This window comes from Sciurus carolinensis, chromosome 9, assembly GCF_902686445.1.
Source record: "Sciurus carolinensis chromosome 9, mSciCar1.2, whole genome shotgun sequence".
NCBI lineage: Eukaryota > Metazoa > Chordata > Mammalia > Rodentia > Sciuridae > Sciurus > Sciurus carolinensis.
The window spans coordinates 71611560-71630869 of NC_062221.1; the positions used below are offsets into that span (position 1 = coordinate 71611560).

Genomic DNA, 19310 nt, shown 5'->3' on the forward strand with positions numbered 1-19310 from the left:
TCCCTATAATTTTGTCATTTTGAGAATGTTTTGTAATTGGAGTCTTGCTATAATATGTATCCTTTTTTCCCCTCTCCAGAGCATACACTTTTTAAAAATTTTTATTGTTTTTTTTTTTTTTTTTTAGTTATACATGACAATAAGAGTCCATTTTGTTAAAATTATACATGCATGAAATATATCTCATTCCAATTATAGAGCACCGGTCTTGTGGATGTACACAATGGTAGGATTCCCCATGTCATATTCATATATGTACGTAAGAAAGTTATGTCATTCTTTATACTGCCTTTCCTATTCCTATTCCCCCCCTCCCTTCCCTTCATTCCCTTTTGTCTAATACACTGAACTACTATTCTCCTCCTCACCCATCCCTTATTGTGAGTTAGCTTTCACATATCAGAGAAAACTTTCACCCTTTGGTTTTTTGGGATTGGCTTATTTAACTTAGCATGATATCCAGATCCATCCGTTTACTGGCAAATGTCATAAAGTCATTCTTCTTTCTAATATTCCATTGTGTATATATACCACAATTTCTTTATCCATTCATCTGTTGGGCATCTAAGTTGGCTCAATAGCTTAGCTATTGTGACTTGTGCAGCTATGAGCATTGATGTGGTGGCATCACTATAGTATGTTGATTTTGATCTTTTGGATATATACTGAGGAGTAGGATAACTGGGTCAAATGGTGGTTCCATTCCTAGTTTTTGAGGAAAACTGCTTTCCAGAGTTGTTGTACTAATTTGCAGTTTCACCAACAGTATATAGTATACCTTTTTCCCCATATCCTTACCAACATTTATTGTTTCTTGTATTCTTGATGATTGCCATTATAGTTGGAATGAGGCGGAATTTCAGTGTAGTATTTATTTGTATTTCTCTGATTACTAGAGATATTGAACATTTTTTCATATATTTGTTGGCCATTTACATTTCTTCTTTTGCTGATTTATTGATTGTAACCTTTTGAAATCAGCTCTTTTCTGTGCATAATAATGCCTTTAGATCTGTAACATTGTATGTATCAAGAGTTCATTCTTTTTATCAATTAATACTATTCCGTAGCATGGGTGTACCATTTTAACCACTTACTCACTGAAGGACATATATGTTGTTTCTGATTTTTTAGCTGTAAAGCTGCTGTGAATATTTATATAGGTTATTGTGTGAACATAAGTTTTCATTTCTCCAGGAGAGTTGCCCAGGAGTGCAAACTCTAGGTTGTATGGTCAGTATGTTTCAGCTTTTGAGAAACTGCAAAACTGCTGTCTAGAATGTTTATACTATTTTATAGTTCCACCAGCAGTATAAAATGGATCCGTTTATAGGGCTGGGGTTGTATCTCAGTGTTGAAGTGCTTGCTTGGCAGGTGTGAAGCACTGTGTTTGATTTTCAGCACCACGTAAAAATAAATAAAAGTATTGTGTCCATCTACAACTAAAAATTTTTTCTTAAAAAATTGATCCATTTATATACATTCTCAGGAGAATTTGATATTGTAACTTTTTAACCAGTTGTTTTTTACTGGTATGTAATAGTTTTGCATTGTGCTTTTAATTTGCATAGTGGCTGTGATGCTGAACATCTTTTTATGTGCTTATTTGACATCATTCTTTCCTTTTTGAGGAAATGTCTGTTCATATGTTTTGTACATTTTCTAGGTGGTTGTTTTTGAGTTTTTTACTTTTGAGTTTTTAGAGGTCTTAATAATACATTTTAGATGTGAGCTCTTTTAGACGTGAGAGAGAGAAATGTGGTTTGCAAATATTTCTCCCAGTCTGTAACTTATCTTTTCATCTTCTTCAATAAGGTCTTTTTAACTTTGATGAAATCCTGTTACTTTCCAGTTTTTCTCCTTATTGTTTAGATTTAGTATTTTCTATTTTTCTCTCTTCAGGTTCTCTGATTCTTTTCTCCATCACCTCAATTCTGCTTTTGAACTCATTGAGTTAGCATTTTATTTTGAATATTGTATTTTTTACTTCTAAAATTTCCATGGGATTCTTTTTTATTTCTTTTTCTTTGCTGAGATGGTCTGTATTTTCTCCCAGTGTTTTTTAGTAATTGCTTATTGAAGCATTTCTATGATGGCTGCTATAAAATCCTTGTCCCCTCAATCAAGTTGTGATTTTCCTGGTTCTTGGTATAATGATTAACATTCCTTTGTATTCTGGACATTTTAGAAATTTTAAGACTCAATCTTATTTAAATCTTCTGCTCTAGCAGGCTTCCATTGACACCACACCAGCAGGGGATGGGGAGGTACTGCTACTTTATTACCAGATGGAATGTTGAGTCCAGGTATCCTACTCAGCCCCCGTGATAGCCATGGAAGGAAAGGGTGTTCTGATACTACCAGAGGGCAGTGGAAGTCCAGGCTCCCTGATGGCCCCCATGGTCTGCTGTGGGTATGGAGATGAGCTCCTCGTTATTGCTGGGCAGTGGTGAAAATGCAGGTTCTCACTTGGCCTCCACTGCCATTTGGTTCCTTTCCTTTTCTTTTCCTTTTCCTTTTCCCTTTCCTTCCCCTGCTTTCCTTCTTTTTTCCCTCTTCCCTCCTTCCTTCCTGCCTGGCTGCCTTTTTTTGTTTTTTAATTTATAAAAATATAGACATTTAGCCATAAATCAGGAAGCTGGCAACTCCACGAACATGGTGCTGGCATCTGTTAAGGACCTGTTTGCTGCATCATAAATGACAGAGGGCATCACATGGTGAGATAGAGCAGGCATCTCCATTTGGTCTCTTCTGATACCGCCTCTGCAGGGACAGGGAAGGGCACCTTGCTAACCTTGTTATGGGAAGTGGTGAGTATCCAGGCCCTACATGCTGCCTCCATTGACTCTTGTGGTGGTGTTGGGATGGTGAGGGAGAGACAATACTCCATACAACTGGGTGGTGATGACAGTCCAGGCTCCACACTTCGCTTCTTCTAACACTGTTCCAGCAGAAAGGGTGAGTTATTCCTTGTTACCACAAAGCAAAATATAACCTAGCCTGTTTTGTTCATAGGAGTAGAAAGAGAAGATAACTGTGTTTTTTCCATGGTATTTGCCTAGAATTGGGTGATTATCATTAGCATTTCTAGCTAACTGCCCCTTCCTTGTCCTTTGGCAAGAGAGAGTGAGCTTTTCTTGGCACTCATTGATGATTCTGCATTGTAGAATTCACCAGTCCCCTCTTTGAAATATATAGAATATACAGACTACAAAGAAAAAAAAAAAAAAGGCAAAACCAAGGAATTTGCTGCCATCTTATTCCTTAAGTCCTGGAGTCTCTAGTTAGTCCATTACCTTCTTTCCATCTTTCTAAGTCTTTTTATATTTTTTTTAAATTACAGAGGGGTTATATTTATATTTGGTGGGAGGAATAAGGACAAATGTGTCTATTCCATCTTGTCTTGAACCAGAAATCTTGATATTCTTCTTTGTTTAAAAAAAAAAAAAAAAAAAGCAATAACAATGTGCTCAGTGGCAAAAAAAACAGGGACTGCAATTCTGTTTCTTTTTTAAAATTCAGTGTTTCTAACAAATTTAATTCAAAGAATAAAGATAAAGAATAAATACACAGCAGTATATCAAGACAGGGCCAATTGTTGCACCCTCCTTATTGGGCCTTTATTATTCTTTGACTTAAGATGGTACATACCACTTTAGTAAAACCAAACTCAAAGCTTTCAAGATTTGGTACTAAAAAGGAGAATCTCCATGTTGGAAAACTGTGATCAAGTAGCACTTGCTTTGTCTCCAAATACTAGAGGAAAAGAGGCAAATGAATACAGAGAATGTGAGGTGTATCTCAGTTCCTATCCAGCAATACAAAGGGATTCTAGAATAATTAGTACCATAACATCCATTCAGAACCCTTAATGTACAGTCACAGGGGATTTGTTTCTTCACAGGTATGTACCTTATTAACAATGGTAGATCAGAATAAATCTTTAAAAAAAATTTTTTTTTGTCATTACAGATGAACAGAATGCCTTTATTTTATTTGTTTATTTTTATTGGTGCTAAGAATTGAACCCAGTGCCTCACATGTGCTAGACAAGAGCTCTACCACTAAGCTACAGCCCCAGCCACAGAATAAATCTTAAGCAGAGGTTATATAGGAAAAAAATGAAAGCTTTTTAGAATTCATGATTTAAATTACATGGAGTAAGATTACACCCAAAAAATTTTCAAGATTTTCATATTTAAAATTTTTTGGACTTGTATAAGTGAAAAGATATCAAGCTCATTGCACAGAGTTGGTAGCCTCCCCAGATAACACATATTTTTTGACCAAATGGTGATGATTGCAGAGAAGGTGAAAACAGAAAAAAAACTTAGTTTTGTACTTTGGAAATTCAAATTTCATCTGTTTCTTCTTTTGAAATTGAATCTCAAGAGAAAAAATAAATTGCTCCATTTCCTCGTTTTTTTTCCTTTTTTTTTTTTTGGTTGTGTTTTGGTTTTTGTTTGGTGGAGTAGCTTCTCAGTTTTATTCTGTGACTTTCCATTCACCATCAAAAAATCAGGAGCCTTCAATGTGTCCTCCATCGGATGCACTTTAATGCTGACCATTGAATTTAAGACCTTCCATAAGTGATTGGAACTATATCAGAGAATCCCCTTGATGGTCTCTCATTATTATCTCCACTCACCTAGAACTATGAAAATATTAAGTGGTCAACTGTGAGTTTAAATCTGAGAACTGCAAGCACTAACAGCATGTTTTATGCAGTCTTTCCTCTTCAAAATCCCTGTACCAGTAATCTAAAAGATCACTTTCTTTTAAAATTAACCTTTAGAGAAGAGAAAGAAGGGGGGGGGATTTCTGATTTTTAGAAATTTCCTCCTCATTTTCTCCCTTTCCCACTTTTACTTGGCCCTTTCCTCTTTACCTCTCATATTTGAGTAATATTGAAGAAACATGTAATTATATATCAAGTGGCTGGGAATAAATTAGGAGAAGGAAAGGAGGAGGGGCATTTTATATTGTTTTTAAAAGGAAGAAGCAGCCAAGGACACTAATTTGATTCACTGAGTGCAGGACCAGCTTCTTTAGCTAAGTAGATTCAAGACACACCCTGCCTTTTGTATGAAATTCTTGGGAGAAATGAACTTTTTAAACCTTGTTCAGATTTCTGATGACTTTGAGGTTGACTGGTCAAGAGAGCCTACATTTCCATCATAATCTTTGGCTTCCACTTGTGGCTGCTAGTTTGCTTATTTGCTCTGATTGCTGTATTTTCAAACTTAAAAGGGTAAGTGAGGTATATACCTGTCTATATAATTGACTTGCTATATAATCGACTTGCTTTAGGTGGTCTTGTCTTTTAGTTCCCATTTTCTACCCTCGGCCTCTTCATACTCCTTAACCACTTGTCTATCCTTAAAAAAAAAAAAAAAAAGACCACTTCAAGCTTTTTATGGAAGATTGTGGTTTTTCTCATATACTCTCACCCTGTATAGATCTTTGACCTGTTTTTCTAACTTTTCACAGAAAAATTATTTTAGAAACATTCTTATGCCTTTCTCATATTGTAGTCTTGTAATAAAAATTTATTTTTAGTTTTTAACTTTTAGTTCTGCCTTTATTTATTTATTTATTTATTTATTTTTTGACTGGGGAATTGAACCCAGAGGTGCTCTACCACTGAACTACTCCCCAGCCCTATTTTGTATTTTATTTAGAGACAGGGTCTCATTGAGTTGCTTAGCACCTCACTTTTACAGAAACTGGCTTTGAACTTGTGATCCTTCTGCCTCAGTCTCCTGAGCTGCTGATAATTCTGCCATTTTGAAAGAAATTTGACTCATCCAAGCCACCTTTTAGCAAAACAAGATAATTTCATAACAGTTATATGTCAATTAGAAAAGAAAGAACCATTTTCCCTTATCTCTGGGGAGAAAGACAAAAACAGCAGAGGTTATTGGAATAGCCAAGTCTTGTAATTATTGGGGAAAATAGTTCTCTGTGAAGAGATTGCATTCCCAGTGGGTTTTTTTTTCTGGGCAGAATATATAGAGAAGTAGTAGGAATAAAAAAATAACAATGGAGAGGCTGTTTTTACAAAAACTAAAGGAAAATAGCTGGGGTCAAACCCACTCTTGGCCAAATTCAGGGAACAGAAATGACAGCAGCTAATATTTATCGAGTGTTTACTATGTACCAAGCTCTGTATCTCATTTAGTCCTTATGATAATCCTAAGGAGTCGATAGTTTATTCTATTTTTTTGAAGAGGCCCACAGAGATTAAGTAATTCACTGAGTCTATACCAAGTATATTGTAGAACCAGCAGTTGATCCCAAGTCCTTCAGAGTCTACAGCTGCATTCCTTTTTTTTTTCCACATTTTTTATTGGTAGATTATAGTTGATGGAATTTGTTGTTAAATATTCATACATGCACACAATAGACAATATAACAATATAATTTGGCCAATATCACTCCCCAGCATTCCCTCATCCTTCACCACCTCCCATCCCTTGGTCCCTTCCCTCTATTGATCTCCCTTTGATTTCCATGAGGACTGCCCCATCTTTCTTTTTCTTTTCCCCTCTAGCTTCCACAAATAGGAGAAAACATACGACCCTTAACCTTCTGAGTTTGACTTATTTCACTTAACACAATAATTTCTAGTTCCATCCATTTTCCTGCAAATGATGTGATTTCATTTTTATTTATGACTGAATAAAACTCCTGTGTAAAAACTCCTGTGTTTATATACCACATTTTCTTTATCCATTCGACTGTTGATAGACACTTATGCTGGTTCTGTGGTTTGGCTATTGTGAATTGTGCTGCTAAAAACATGGTTATACATGTATCATTGTAGTACAATGACTTTAATTCTTCAGGAAAAAGGTCAGGGAGTGGTATAGCTGGGTCGTGTGGTGGTTCCATGCCTAACCTTTTGAGAAACCTCCATACTGATTTCCATAGTGACTGTAGTAATTTACAGTTCCACCAACAGTGTAAAAGTGTTCCATTTTATCCACATGCTCTCCCACAGTGGCATTCTTATAACCATGATGTTATCATGGTCCTACTCTGCTTATTAGTTGTAGTGGTTTCCTATGCTCTGCATGATCTGACCTCTTTTCTCTCCCTTCTTGTTTCTTACACACATACTTTAGTACCATATCCTACAATTCTAAAATTCATTCTATAATTCCTACTTGTGCCTTTTGCTGAGTCTTTCCTGCACTTGGAATGCTTTTCCCATTTTGGAAACCCAATTCATTGTACAGGTTCCATACCAAATGCCAACTTCTCTGTGAATTTACTCCCATCCTGCCAATTGGAATTCCTTTTTTTATTACTGAATCAACTTGCTGCATGGTTATGTTTATGACATAAATTTCACTCTGATTATGTATTTTCTTTATTACATGTCTAAGAGCTCATAACAGTTTTGAATATAGAATTATTTACAAGTAATTACTCATGAGTATGTTTTTATAAAACTATGCATGTTTCTTATTTTTTTTTTCCCTAGGATGGAGAAGAGTTCCTGGGAAATACATGAGAGGAGAATGAAGGAGCAGTACCTTATAGCTATCTCAGATAAAGATCAGCAGCTCAGTCATCTGCAGAATCTTCTGAGGGAATTCAGGTCTCCTTCCCATACTCAAACCCTCAAAGCACAGTACCAAAGACAGGTGAGGAATCAGTGTTGATTGAAATTACCACTACCAGAAAGCATCAGCTTCATACAAGTTAAGTACCCATCTGCCACTGTTAGGCAAGCTACCTTAGGACTTTCTGTGGGCTGGGTAGGGTTTCTAGAGGGAAGGAATTAAGCATGAGCAATCTTAGAAGAAAATGTCATCAGTGTTTGTATCCTGGCAGGCATCCCCAGAGACATCAGCTTCCCTAGATGGATCACAAAACCTAGTTTATGAGACAGAACTTCTTAGGACCCAGCTCAATGATAGCTTAAAGGAAATTCACCAAAAGGAATTAAGAATTCAGCAGTTGAACAGCAAGGTAAGTGTTTGCTGCTATTTGGAATTTGATTTGTTTTTCCATGACTAGAAGAAAGACGATAAGTAGAAGCTGATTTATCATAGGCTTCCAACTCTAGCACAACTTGGGGTACAAAAATTTTACCTTTCTCAGAACCTGAGTTGCTTATTCCAAAGCACTGAACACAGGACCATTTTCTTTTCTGTGCCCTTGGAGAGGAGAGTCCTTGGGAAGAATTTGGAGAAATCCATACAGTAAGAGTAAAGAATTTGACTACTTTAGGAAGTTTTCCTCCTAGCACCATCTCCTCACCCATATCACTTGTTAGTAACATTGGGTTAATTCCCTACCTCACCATTTATGAATCATTGTCCTTCTGTTGCTTTCTAACTAGACAAAATGTTCTCCGTTGGCTCAACCCCTACCTGCCTTCTTCAGAGGTACCCAATTAGGAGTCTGTGTTAAAAATAGGAATGCTTTAAGAGACCAGACCCGAGCCAAGAGATTGGCTTCCAGGAGAGTTGTATACGCCTCAAAATGTACGCACAGTGGGGTATAGTAGGTTTCTTATCACAAGAACTCGCCAGTTCAGCAAGTCTGTGATCCAGAAATTATAAAAATGGTAGGCTCTTTTCACAAATGTGGAAAAAGGCTCAGGGGTATTAACCAACCTGCCTAAGATGTTAGAAAGAGGTCATTATGAATCAAGTGTGATCATGTATGTGAAAAAGCACAGTGCATGCCATGAGTAGAATACTCATTAGATGATGTTAAATTCAACTAATTGATACTGAAGTGTCAGAAACTAATATTATTAACTTAGGCAGAGAAAATTGCATTTTTTAAAGTTTGTGGATCCAGACAGACTGGTAAAATTGCAAATCCCCTTTTGTTGGAGAACTTATATGGGAGTTTTTAGGGGGACTCAGAGCAACTGCCACCCAGTTTCCCATTCAGCTAGTTAGCTATTCCAGAAGTTCCACCCTTTATACCTCTGTACCCCCTCTTCTTGCAGTGAGCTAGTTCCCATCTCAGCCCTTCCATTTGCTCTCTAAATATTTGACCATGACTCTCTCTGAGCATTTATTTTACTAGGACAGTGTTTTAAACGGGAATTCAGGAGTATTTGAAATCATTTTGGTAGATAGAAACTAAAACAATTCTAAATGTTTGATTAAAGTAAAACATATAGAAAAGCACTCAGATCATAGGTGTAGTGTGATATGTTATTACAAAGTGAAGACTGCTGTGTGATCAGCATCCAGATCAAGAATCAGAATGTGCTAGAACACCAGAAGTCCCTTGGACCCTCTTCTATTCCCTACCACCCACCTTAGAACTACATATGAGTGGAGTCCTAGCTTCTCTTTTATAGGGCTTCATTTATTTTTTTGTGAGATTCATCCACTTTGTTGCATATCATGTGGTTTTTTTCATTCTTATGCTGTATAGTATTGTGTTGTACCACAATTCCTCTATTCTACTGTTGAAAGACATTTGAATTTTTCTAGTTTGGAGCTATGACAAGTAGTGTAGCTAGAGTTCTTTGAGAGAAAAGCAATAAAAATATTTATTTATAATATAGATGAACTTAAGTTTGTTATATTTATGTACTAGGTTATGGGTTATAATTAAAGTTGTATTTTTTGGACAGATTTATTGAGATATAATTCCACTTAAAATGTGAAAAACACTGCTGTGGGTCATTGTCATTCTGGGTGAGAAACAGCTCTTTTTTTAAAACTCAGCTATGAGAAGGCACCTTGCTATCTAGCCCTCAATTCATTAAACAAGGAATTATTATTTGCCTGCTATGAGCCTGGCCATGTGTTAGGTATTGAGGGTGCGCATAAGCTTCTCTTGAAGCTTACAATCCCTTGAGTTTAGCTCACTCTTAAATGGGTCCCAACTAACCAGGAGAATTGCTTCTGGGGCCCTAGAATGGGATGGCATAGATGGGTGGTCAGCATAAAATGGTCTCTCTCTAAATTCACTGCCCTCATTCTTTCCTTAGACATTTCTGCTAGCGTGGTTGGGTATTTGTATGTACTGTAAAACTATGCCAGACACTTAAAAATGTGAGAGGGATGAATAATGGTATAATGTTAGTCTAGATTGTTCCCTCAAGTGTGGAAATGATGAAATATAGTAGCTTGTGAGCAAATGCCAGCAAATTGTTCCTTAACAACTTAGAACAGTAAATATTTGAGATTTGTAGACCTGACAGTCTGTCACAACTATGTATCTCTGTAGTGGTAGCCCAAAAGCAGCAATACATAAATGAATGAGGTTAACTGTATTCCAATAAAACCTTATTTACAATAAAAGGGCTCCAGTCCCCGGATCATAGTTTGCCAGCCTTAAACTAAAGCATCTGTCTTTATCCTAGACCAAGTAGTGCAAACATTAAGAGGTGGCAGGTGAAGGGGGGCTTCTAACTGATAAATAATTTTGCTTCTCAAGTTGTGGGAGTTTTTGCTTCTATTGAGTTTTGTGGATCTGTTCCTTCTACTCTAGATCAGCTAAGGAAAAAGTATGAGGATTTTTTTCAAAATGAAGGGGTTTTCTGTTTTTGTTTTTGTCTCGTTTGTGTATATGTTTTGTATGGTTTGGACTGTTCATTGTGGCTGGGGACATTTCCCTTCTCCTGTGTTAGAAGATTGCATTACTCCCTCTGTCTATAGTTGTCATTGTTCTCAGTCACCTTGTGTTCAAATCCTTATTGCCTCTCACATATTTACATCCTTTTGTTTACTAACACCACCCCACACCTACAGATACTCATGACTTAACTTCCCTTGCTGGACCCTCTGATTTAATCCATCAGGTAGTAAATATGAAATTTGCTCTTCAGAACCACAAAAAGTAACCTTATAAAGAGGAAATTTTAGCTTATAAAGTAATTTTATAAGTATATGTGATTCTTTTATTTTAATTTTATGTGTGCATCAAATGTCCCCCTTGGAGTATCTCTAGAAAACAAGTTTATTTTCTCTACAGCATTGTTTGATTTGACTGTTGAATCTGTGAGAATCTATGCTCCTTGTATAGTTCCTTGCATGTATTTAAATGTGTTAGGATTTATTCTGTTTTTGCTTCTTAACCTAACACACGTTATAATTATTTATTCTTTTTGACTGTACCAGGGTTTAAACCCAGGGATACTCTACCACTGAGCTACATTCCCAGTCCATTTTTTTGGTTTGTAGTTGTTGTTTTGAAACAGGGTCTCGTAAGTTGACAAGGCTGGCTTCAGTTATTTGATCCTTCTGCCACTACAGGCATGTGCCATCACTCCCAGCTTATAATATTTTACTCTGCTCTCTTGGTACTGTGGCATAGAAGAATCTGTCCAGTAGTATTGGGGTATAAATTTTTAGGTGACAGTGCTCTCTCTAGCTGTATTGAACTTGGGATTGTAGTCATTTATTACTAATTTAACTTGGACCCAACCTATTGCCCTCCTTCTTCCTCTTATATTCCTGGATAGCTTATCCTAGTAGATTTTTGGGTTTCTGTTTCATGGTTCTTCAGTCAATGTAGTAGGCACCATTAAAACAATAAAAAAGTTTCCTGCTATTCCTCCAGAATAGTTTTCCTTTTTTGGTTGAAACAACTATACATTTTCTCACTTTGAAGAAATACATAGTGCTATTATTCTAAGATCATGCATATAAAAATTTGATCCTTAAAACTAAGCAGTGCTTATGGTGAAAGGGTTCTGTGGAAGGGCACTTATCCTCACCTGTGTTTCAGTTCTCTCAGCTCCTTGAAGAGAAAAACACCCTCTCTATTCAGCTCTGCGATACCAGTCAGAGTCTTCGTGAGAACCAGCAGCACTACAGTGACCTTTTTAATCACTGTGCAGTCTTGGAGAAGCAGGTCCAAGAACTGCAGGCGGTGAGTAAGATCTGAGAAGCTGGGAGGAGTGTTAAGAAATTGAGGACAAGTGATAAAGCATAAAGAGAAGCCTCAAAGAGGCTTACACAGTTAGGAGTGATGTAAGGCAGTGGACAAAAGAGAAGTGTATTAAGGAAATGGGAAGAAAGTCTAAGAAAAATTACAGAATTACAAGAAAAGAAAAGAATTAGAAGAAAAAAGATCAGTGAAATAGAAATCAAAATGTGAGTGGGAAACAGTGATGACCGGCTTTGGGCACTCTGAAACTGAGAAAGTGTGGATTTTGCTTCAAGAAATATGAAAACTGTAGGAGGATTTGGACCTGATAAAAAAAACAAGTAGAACTGTGGAGGCTGTGGAGTGTGATTTTGAAGCTGGTGGAGACTGAGAATCATACGAGTTACATTGGACCCACAGAAGGGGCCTGGAGAGTTCACAGCAAGGGAAGGATCAGAGTTGCTCCTGGAAATCCATGGCCCCGCTAGATGAAAACAGACATTCATGGTGAGGTTTAAACTTGCAAGAGGAGAAATTAAAAATGAAAATAGGAGGAAAAAGCTAAGGAAGACAAGGGCTTTAGGGAGGTGACTAATCTACCAGAGCAAATTCTCACTTCTAAATCTGCACTTGAGAATTGTAAGTGAGGATATTCCTGTCCAGGATTTCTCATTCTCTCCCATGTTAAACAAGTTCTCATTTTTTACAAGTAGAGACTCATAAGTGCTTTTATTACTGAATTATTAAGCTTATTCTTCTACTAGGGACCACTGCATATAGATGTTGCTCCAGGAGCTCCCCAGGAAAAGAATGGAGTTCACAGAAAGAGTGATCCTGAGGAAGCAAGGGAGCCACAGCAAAGGTAGGGGAACAGGACTCTCCCCCGGGCATACACAGAAATCAGACAGTAATCTAGATTGAACTGGGATCCGCCATATGAGTTTAATATGCCTTATTTATTTATTTAGTGTTTCTGGGATCAAACCCAGGACCTAACACGCAAGGCAAGCACTCTACCACTGATCTATACCTCAGCCCATTATGTGCCTTATTATCTTATGGCCTCAGAGAAATGATGTAAGGATTAAATAGTAACAATAATAGCTAACAAATGGTATGTATGAAAAGTTTATAAAGCCAAACAGTAACACACACTAATACACACACCCCCAGTAACAAACACTGTGGCATTGCAATGAGAGATATTAAGATATTCAAAGGTATTTCTGCAGTTTCATTTTTCTCTCAGCAGCTATGTTTTTAAGATATGTGTGTGTGTGTGTGTGTGTGTGTGTGTGTGTGTGTGTGTGTGTGTGTTGTGTGTGTGTGTATTCAGAGAAGCTTCTGTAAGCTTTCCTGCTTTATAACCTAATGAAGACTGGTGTCCACCACTGTGTTCTCCATCATCTAACGATGCTCTTTGTTTCACTTTTATCCTGAAGCTTTTCTGAAACCCAGCAGCAGCTGTGCAACACCAAACAGGAAGTGAATGAATTAAGAAAGCTGCTGGAAGAAGAACGAGACCAAAGAATAGCTGCAGAGAATGCCCTCTCTGTGGCTGAGGAACAGATTAGGAGGTAAAGGTGGAACGGGGCAGCCTCTGTCCTCTTTGCACCCTTTCTTGTTGCACTTGTGAGCATTTGCATGACCAGGTTCAGGATTCATTATGGTCTTACTCTCACCAGGAGATGGGTGCTACAGTGAGTGTAGAGTCATTGTGGTCACCCAACAGAACACTACTTTGGAGTCTGGGAGGGCCATGCTTTCCAAAGATGCAGTTCTTAGAGAATAATAATAACAACAATATCTACCATTCCTATGATATGAAATAAGCTTTTTTTTTTTTTTTTTTTTGCGGTGCTGGGGATTGAACCCAGGGCCTTATGTTTGCAAGGCAAGCATTCTACCAACTGAGCTATATCCCCAGCCCATGAAATAAGCTTTTGAAAAAAGTATTTTATTGCATCCCCACAATAACTATATAAAGTAGGTATTGGGTTCTTCAGAGGGCCAAATCAATAACAACCCCTATCTGAGATCTGAAGCAATTGAAATCTTTTTTTTTTTTTTTAAGACTAATACATAATGGGAGATGAAAAGGTCACTTTATAAAACTGGTTTTTGAAACAAAGTAACTTTCTGTTTATTAGCAAATACCACTTCCTAAGCCTGAACTTCCTCTCCCAGTCACAGGCTGCTTTGGGGCATGGTAAACTTTCTCTGCAGAAGATTCTGCTCTTGCCAAACTCAAAACACTAGAGTCACAGAGTGGATTGTGCTTCTTGTGAACAATTTGCCTAAAATGTGATTGGGAAGGGTGGGACTACACATCCCATATTCCTTATTCTCAACTCACTAGTCGAAAGAATCACTATGCATGAGATGGTGGAGTGGCTACAGGTGTTTGTCACTGGAAGTTCCTTTATGTGAAAAGAAACATTAAAAGCCAACCCTTCTGTTTTATCTGAGGAGGAGATATCCATGGTATCTTGTCTCTTCCCTCAGAGAATTCTCACCATTTATACTCAGATGCCTTCTTGAAAAGATTAGGTGTCAGAAGTGGCAGCTCAGGGAGCAGATCATATTTGAAATCCCTTTTTTTTCCCACTCTGCATATTCAGAGCTTGTTAATTCTCAGCACCCATGTGGGCCTTGGTGTGCAGCTTTGAAGGTGGCTCTGTGGAGGCATAGCACAACCTTGTGTTATGTTTTACTGCCTCTGCTGAGCATTTTCAGGCCTGTGCACCTATAGCTGTTTCTCTTCTACTTTCTGTGGAATTGCTTATACCTGTGAGACCTGTCCCATGTGGGAGTGGATCCCCCCATGTGTAATTTACCTGCCCAAGCCAACTTGAGACTGCATAGCACTGGGTGACTCCTGAGCCTGTGGATGAGCCACATAATCCATAATTGACTGTGATGCAGAATGGAAATGGGGATAACTAATTAAGTTCTCATCACCATGGCCAAGTACCATGAAGTGCTAGGACCACACTCGTACTTGTAGTGGATGAGGAACTCAGTGGCCTTGCAGTGGAAAAGCAACCCATCCTGTTGACTCAGCAGTACCTACAGACATCCCATCCTCCCTCAGCCTAGCTGACTGGCCTCCATAGTAATAGACCATGCAGTTCCAGGTCAGGGCTGCCTCTGAGAAATGTTCTTGTGGAGAAACAAACATACAGAAGGTGTACTCTGCAGTCAGCCTGGCACTTGAGAGGAAAGCAGGGGGGGCAAGGCTGCACATGCTCAGGTTAATTCACCGATTAGATTCAGGTATTCCTTCTCTCCTGGAGAAGAGTGTGACCTCTGAAGAGAAGCCAGCATGTTAGGCTGATAGCTATCCCCCAGGAGGAGGAAGCATGAGAAGAGCTTTCCATCTGCCCACTCCAGTTAACAGGCAGATGCTTGATCAGATGTGCTGTCACCACAGTTCTCGTTTTCCTCAGAGACCATGGATGAATGATGACAGCTTCTTCCTTAAATGGAGAAGTTCCAGTATGAAATAATTAAGCAAATCAGCAAAAATGAAGCAGAAAGCAGATGCTGCCAGTTCAATTTAATTTGAAGAACTCCACAGAAATTTTTTTTTACCCTTGTGCCTATTAGCCTTTAATAATAGAAGAGGAAAAATACGATGAGTTTCTCTGAGTCGGATGTGATGTAGGGGAAAAAAGAGAACATGAGGTTTAATGACACACTGGATATTGGATTCTGGTTCCACTGCTTGCTGGTTGTGTCTCCAGGGGCAAGTCACTGCACCAGCTCCAAAGTACAGGAGCCAGCACCTGATACATAGCAGTCGGCTCCTGGTAGTTAATGTCATCTTTACTACTGTATGGGGCCAGGCACTGCAGAGCAGCCTTTGCTCCAAGTCCCCTGTACTGCCTCTGACCAGCCTCTCATGCTGTAAACCCATGCTGTGCCTCTTTTTCCTTAACACAGGTTGGAGCACAACGAATGGGATTCTTCCCGATCTCCTATCATTGGCGCCTGTGGCACTCAGGAGCAGTCACTGTTAATAGATCTCACGGGCAGCAGCTGTCGAAGGGTAAGAAGGGACAACACAGAGAGGGTGTACTCTTAGGGCTGCCTGTGTTGAGGGCACAGAGTCAAGCAGAGCGTGTATAGAAGTCTAGCTACTGAGCAGGTGATGGGTCTCAGACTTCATAGTGCAGAAGACTTAGAGGAGGGCTGAGGTTGTGGCTCAGCGGTAGAGTACTTGCCTGGCATTTGTGAGGCACTGGGTTCAATTCTCAGCACCACAGATGAATAAATGAATAAAATAAATGTCAATCGACATCTAAAATTTAAAGAAAAAAAAAAAGAAGAAGACTTAGAGGAACCTGGTGGAATTTACCAACTTGCAGGATTACTGGGGCAGGGAAAAGAATGTAGTACTGTATGATGAAACTCTCTGACTTTCAGATTTTTCTTTCAGACCCGGAGTGGTGCTGGATGGAAGCGGGTCCTGCGGTCACTCTGTCATTCCCGGACCCGAGTGCCACTGTTAGCAGCCATCTACTTTCTGATGGTTCATGTCCTACTCATTCTGTGTTTCACGGGACATCTATAAACTTAGTTGTCACTTTTTGGACCACACCCCTTAGAACTTGGAAGTCTCTCTCCTCTAATGCCAGAATTATCTATTCCAATGGAACAGTCTTCCCATTTACAGATCATCTCTCCACCTTTCCAAGGAAAGTGCCTGCAAAATCAGAGGTGGAATGAGGACAGGTTGAAACTTCAGGGACCAGAGTCTGCTTTCTTCTACTACCCAGGGCTCAGACACTTCTGCTTAATCTGAGACACCTCATGGATGGTTTGTTGAGCCCAGTATTTGTTCAGATTTTTGCAGGTTCTGATCTTTTATGGTCCTATAAAATACTGAGACATGTCTTTCAGCCAAGCCAAGAGGATGGTCCTAATAAACCTAATAATCTGAAGTTCAGTATCATTTTGATTGATAACATTTTTGCCTCATTTGTCTATATTTTCTCCTTCTTCAAGGGGAAGGTAAAAAGAGTTCTAGGGAATAAACACATAGCCTCATAAACATGTGATTAGCTGTCTTGCTGAATAGGACAGAAGCTGAAGAACTCCTCAGGGACCTAACTGTTGGATTAAGGGAAGGACAGCATCTTTTTCCCTGGCTGTTCTCACCATTGGAGGGAAAGTTGTGGTCCTGGACTGTAAGGACAACACCCTTTTGCCTATGCCCTTGATCAGTGTAGACTAACGTTTTAAGTGGCTGATGCCTTTTCCTTCACTGAAAGGCAGGAAGAACTGACTGTGGACAGCAGGGTTCAGATTCTTATCATTCCTGTTACTTTTGTATATGCTTCAATTGTGGACCCTGAGACATGCCCAGGGGTCAGCAGAAGCCAGTGCAGGATGAGACTAGCGTGATGCCTGCACTGCACCTCTTGAAGCACTCAGCTCCTGTGCTGTTGGCCACAGTTATTCCAGTTTCCCAGCCCCATACTCACCTACCTCTGTGGTACCAGAGGACTGAGGCAAGAGGAAAGAGAATATAGAGAAGACAAGATATTTTAAACCAGACCTAAGAACGACAGCCAGGAGGAAATTCCATCCGTGCCTGTTCCCTACCACCTCCCTCTCTCTCCTCCCACACCCCCAGTTGGTGGTTTTCTTATTACATTCAAGATATGTCCCCTGCCTGCTCTCCCCACCTACAAAAGAGAGGAGACTGGAGAAATCACTGATCTGTTCACAATCTTTGCTCTGTGGTGATTAAATCTTGGTCACAGCATCCCAGGAACTTTCCAAATAACTGTAAAATAAAATTATTTTCAGAATGAGGAGTTGTGTCTGGGCATGTGAATGTGTGTGTACGGTTATTTACATACCTGTGTTTGCACATTGGGGTGGAGAGGGAAGGGAGGGGAAGAAGGAATGGGATGCACAGGAATGGTTTCAAGGCTAGAAAGTTCTACATACTCAGGCTTCCTCCTCACTGACCAGCATCAGTAATGGCTGCAAGCTCCTTTTAGCCTTAGCCCTGGACCAGTGATATGAAGTATAGTGAGGCAGTCCCATTCTAATACTGAACCAAACGAGCTGGGTCTTGGGATATGGATTTCATGCAGGGTGTTTATGTTCTATACAGTCCTAGGAGGACTCTTGAAAGCAGTAGGTGCCTAGAGATGCCTCAGTGGGAGTAGGGGAACAAAAATTTAATAGCACATATCAGGTTAGATGGGCATTATGTTTTTATATGAAGTTGCTGCTTGGGAAAGCTAGACCTCTTTCTGACTGGGTTATTGGAACCTAGTGTATCTGGTTTCAAAGGCCATGCAAATTTTGCATGCTGCATCTCTCTATTCATCAGGAATGAACTTGGGATATTTGCAGAGGGGGGATGGGTTTTCTTGGATTATCTCTAAGTTTTGTGGTTTCTCTAGAGAACTATCTTTCTATATGCTGTGTCACAATATCTGGTCTGATAGTTCCAATGAATGACACTGGATTAGGATTCCAAATGAAATGAAAGGTTTTCCCCTTTTTACAAACTTACTTAAAATAGCTTTTGTGCCACCATGATAAATAGGTCATGAAGTAGTAGAGAACAAATAGATAAAATTGCTCAGGCATAGAATCCTCAGATTTGGAAGTGACTTTAGAAGCTTTTCTGCTCCTTATTCAGAAATGCCCTCTTCTCTCTGGTGGACCAGTTCCAGTCCTGTTTGGGTCCCTTGGGGAGTTCATGAACTGTGAGCAAGTTTAGGAGGGGCTAGGTTGGATACAATAAATACCCCCCAAATTCTTGGTAGCTAAAACAACAAAGGGTTATTTTTCAAAGACTCCAAGTCCCACACACAATGATTGGGGCTCTACTCATGTTGTCATTGTCACTCGGCCCCAGACTGCCAGAGGAGTCATTCTGGAGTATTGTAGGTTGCCTGGACAGACAGTGAGTGAAAAAGCATAGCAAAACTTGCAGTGGTCTTGAAATAGAGAAAGATACACTTCATTAGCCAAATCAAGTCGCCTGAGCAAGTCTGTCTTCAAGAGGAAAGAGAAGGACCACAAAGTCCTACCAACAGATGATACCGCCTGGTTATTTCAGAATTCTCTCTGGAGCTAAATCCTCCTGGTGAGCTCGGACTCCACACAGCCCCCAAACAAACCAGTAATCTTTCTCCATGCTTTGCCTTGCCCCTTGTTAGTTATTCTCTCCCATCAATCAATAGATGAATTCTTATTTAGACATCAACTATATGCAAATCTCACTTTGAGGTGCTGTGGGTAATGCAGAAGTAAGTTGTTTTTAGCTCTTACTCTAAAATCTACATATAAATCACTTTTCCCATTAAGGTTTTCTTGATTACTACAGCCTATATCAAATGCTCTGAATTCTTTTACTACTGCTAATGGAGCTGCCCACCTATTCAGGACACAAATGCTGTTCTACAGCATTCCCTGATGTGTCT

The 19310-nt window shown here is 39.2% G+C and overlaps 1 protein-coding gene across 6 annotated transcripts in view; it reads left to right on the forward strand.

The window, feature by feature from the left end:
- The window catches only part of Golgb1 (golgin B1), a 73771-nt gene extending 56097 nt beyond the window's left edge, over positions 1-17674 (forward strand). For 5 of the 6 annotated variants that reach the window (XM_047563401.1, XM_047563402.1, XM_047563403.1 and 2 more), the window contains 7 exons: positions 7490-7652; positions 7843-7980; positions 11716-11859; positions 12621-12718; positions 13299-13433; positions 15802-15907; positions 16298-17674. In XM_047563401.1, the coding sequence (XP_047419357.1) occupies positions 7490-7652; positions 7843-7980; positions 11716-11859; positions 12621-12718; positions 13299-13433; positions 15802-15907; positions 16298-16432 (919 nt within the window). In that variant the 3' untranslated portion in view covers positions 16433-17674. The remainder of the gene's footprint in view (positions 1-7489; positions 7653-7842; positions 7981-11715; positions 11860-12620; positions 12719-13298; positions 13434-15801; positions 15908-16297) is intronic. The other variant, XM_047563406.1, reaches the window with a different exon arrangement.
- Positions 17675-19310: the final 1636 nt, after the last annotated feature.